Below are 2,243 nucleotides of genomic sequence, written 5' to 3'. Positions count from 1 at the left end.
ACAAGAATTGACATTTAGGTTTCGTGATCACTGACACATACACGACCAAATACGGCCAAATACGTCTTTCTGTCTGTCATTATATATGTCAGTAATGCCATTATGTGTGTTTATTTAAAGAATGACGTCTACCTGAATAATAGCTTTGATTTCCAGGTCGTATTTGATCATCTCTTGGCCACATATTCGGACATGTACATCAGAGGAGGACGCCATGTTTGTTGTTATACGGTACGTCAGAAGGTCCAAACGCTAGTAGCGCCTTTTTTGATGCGCCCTTTAAAACTGATCTGGGTACAGTTTTCTTTCTAGAAAAAACTGTTTTTTTTTTTTTGTTGTAGCGTAGACATATGGAAAGCTTGAGACTAAATATGTTTACTTCAATGATTTATATAATTTTCGTTGAATTAAAATTTTAAGTATTAAATGTCTACAATAATAACCCTGCTGAAAAAAAACAGCTTAGACTGGTTGGTTGGTTTTACCAAATGACTGTATAACCTGTATTACCTAGTTGACCAGCTTCGTTTTAGAGGGGGGTTTGGCCCGTTCCAGGCTGGTTTCCAGCCATTTTCAGCATAGTCTTAGCAGGTCAGGATAGGAGATGACCAGCTAAAACCAGCTTGACCAGCATAACCAGGCAGGTCAAGCTGGTTTTAGCTAGTCATTTTTCAGCCTGACCAGCTAAGACAGGCAGGAAATGGCTGGAAACCAGCCTGGAAATGGCCAGAACCTCTCTAAAACCAGGTTGGTCGACCAGCTAACCAGACTATGCTGGTTTAAGCTGTTTTTTTTTTCAGCAGGGAAGTCATACACAAGTGTAACTGAGGTAAAGTTTCTTTATAGTCACACATTCGGACTTTCTCCTTAATAATATACTTTCAGAAAGGTATTCTTCACAAATTCTAAATAGTGAAATCATATAGCCACAACATTGTTCACTGTGTGATTTCTGAGCGAATATTCATAGTACCATGGTAAACAATATAGGGAGCAAATTGTCACTAATCGAATATTGTGCAAATATAAAACCAACTTTACCAACCTCAGTACAACTACTAAAATTTAAATGAATAAAAACGTCTCCCTGGCAATTATCTTTTGATTTATTTTAATAGTGTCACCAAATGATTTTTGTTATAAAAATGCCTGATAACATTATTGATTGCATCATGGTGGCGTAGTGGATAGCTCGATCACCTCACAGCAGGAAGGTCACTGCTTCGAGCTCCGGCTGAGTCAGTTGGCATTTTTGTTTTTGTGTTTCCCAGTGCTGGGATGCAGCTGGAAGGGCATGCGCTGCGTAAAACATATGCTGGATAAGTTGGCGGTTCATTTCACTGGGGTGACCCCTCATTAATAAAGGGACTAAGCCGAAAAGAAAATGAATATATGAAAGAACATTATTGATATATTAAAGTGCAGTAAAAACATTGAAGTGGTGTAAAGCATGGTAAAAATCTATGATTATTATTAGATATACATTTGAAGATTTTTTTTACCTTTTATTCCACAAATAAAATCTTTACATGAACTAAAAATACGTGAAAACACACAAGTAAAAATTAATATACTCCGACAACTGTAATGTACACATTTTGGCCACTTTATTAGGTACACCTGTCCAACTGCTTGTTAACGCAAATTTTTAATCAGCCAATCACATGGCAGCAACTCAGTGCATTTAGGCATGTAGACATGGTCAAGACGATCTGCTGCAGTTCAAACCGACATCAGAAAGGGGAAGAAAGGTGATTTAAGAGACTTTGAACGTGGCATGATTGTTTGAGCCAGACGGGCTGGTCTGACTATTTCAGAAACTGCTTATCTACTGGGATTTTCACGCACAACCATCTCTAAGGTTTACAGAGAATGGTCAGAAAAAGAGGAAATATCCAGTGAGCGGCAGTTATGTGGCCGCAAATGCCTTGTTTATGCCAGAGGTCAATGGTCAGACTAGTTCCAGCTGTTAGAAAGGCAACAGTAACTCAAATATCCATTCGTTACAACCGAGGTCTGCAGAAGAGCTTCTCTAAACGTACAATAGGTCCAACCTTGAGGCGGATGGGCTACAGCAGCAGAAGATCACACAGGGTGCCACTCCTGTCAGCTAAGAACAGGAAACTGAGGCTACAATTCACACAGGCTCACCAAAATTGGACAATAGAAGATTGGAAAAACGTTGCCTGGTCTGATGGGTCTTGATTTCTGCTGTGACATTTGGATGGTAGGGTCAGAATCCA

At 39.3% G+C, this 2,243-nt stretch overlaps 1 protein-coding gene across 1 annotated transcript in view; it reads right to left on the bottom strand.

The window, feature by feature from the left end:
• bnip1b (BCL2 interacting protein 1b) overlaps positions 1-222 on the bottom strand; it is an 11,492-nt gene extending 11,270 nt beyond the window's left edge. The window contains exon 1 of the mRNA XM_056446275.1: positions 133-222. Within this exon, the coding sequence (XP_056302250.1) occupies positions 133-216 (84 nt within the window). The 5' untranslated portion in view covers positions 217-222. The remainder of the gene's footprint in view (positions 1-132) is intronic.
• Between the last annotated feature and the right edge of the window lie 2,021 nt (positions 223-2,243).

Source organism: Danio aesculapii, chromosome 21 (genome assembly GCF_903798145.1).
Source record: "Danio aesculapii chromosome 21, fDanAes4.1, whole genome shotgun sequence".
In the NCBI taxonomy this organism is placed as follows: Eukaryota; Metazoa; Chordata; class Actinopteri; order Cypriniformes; family Danionidae; genus Danio; species Danio aesculapii.
This window is presented reverse-complemented; position numbering and strand designations above follow the sequence as displayed.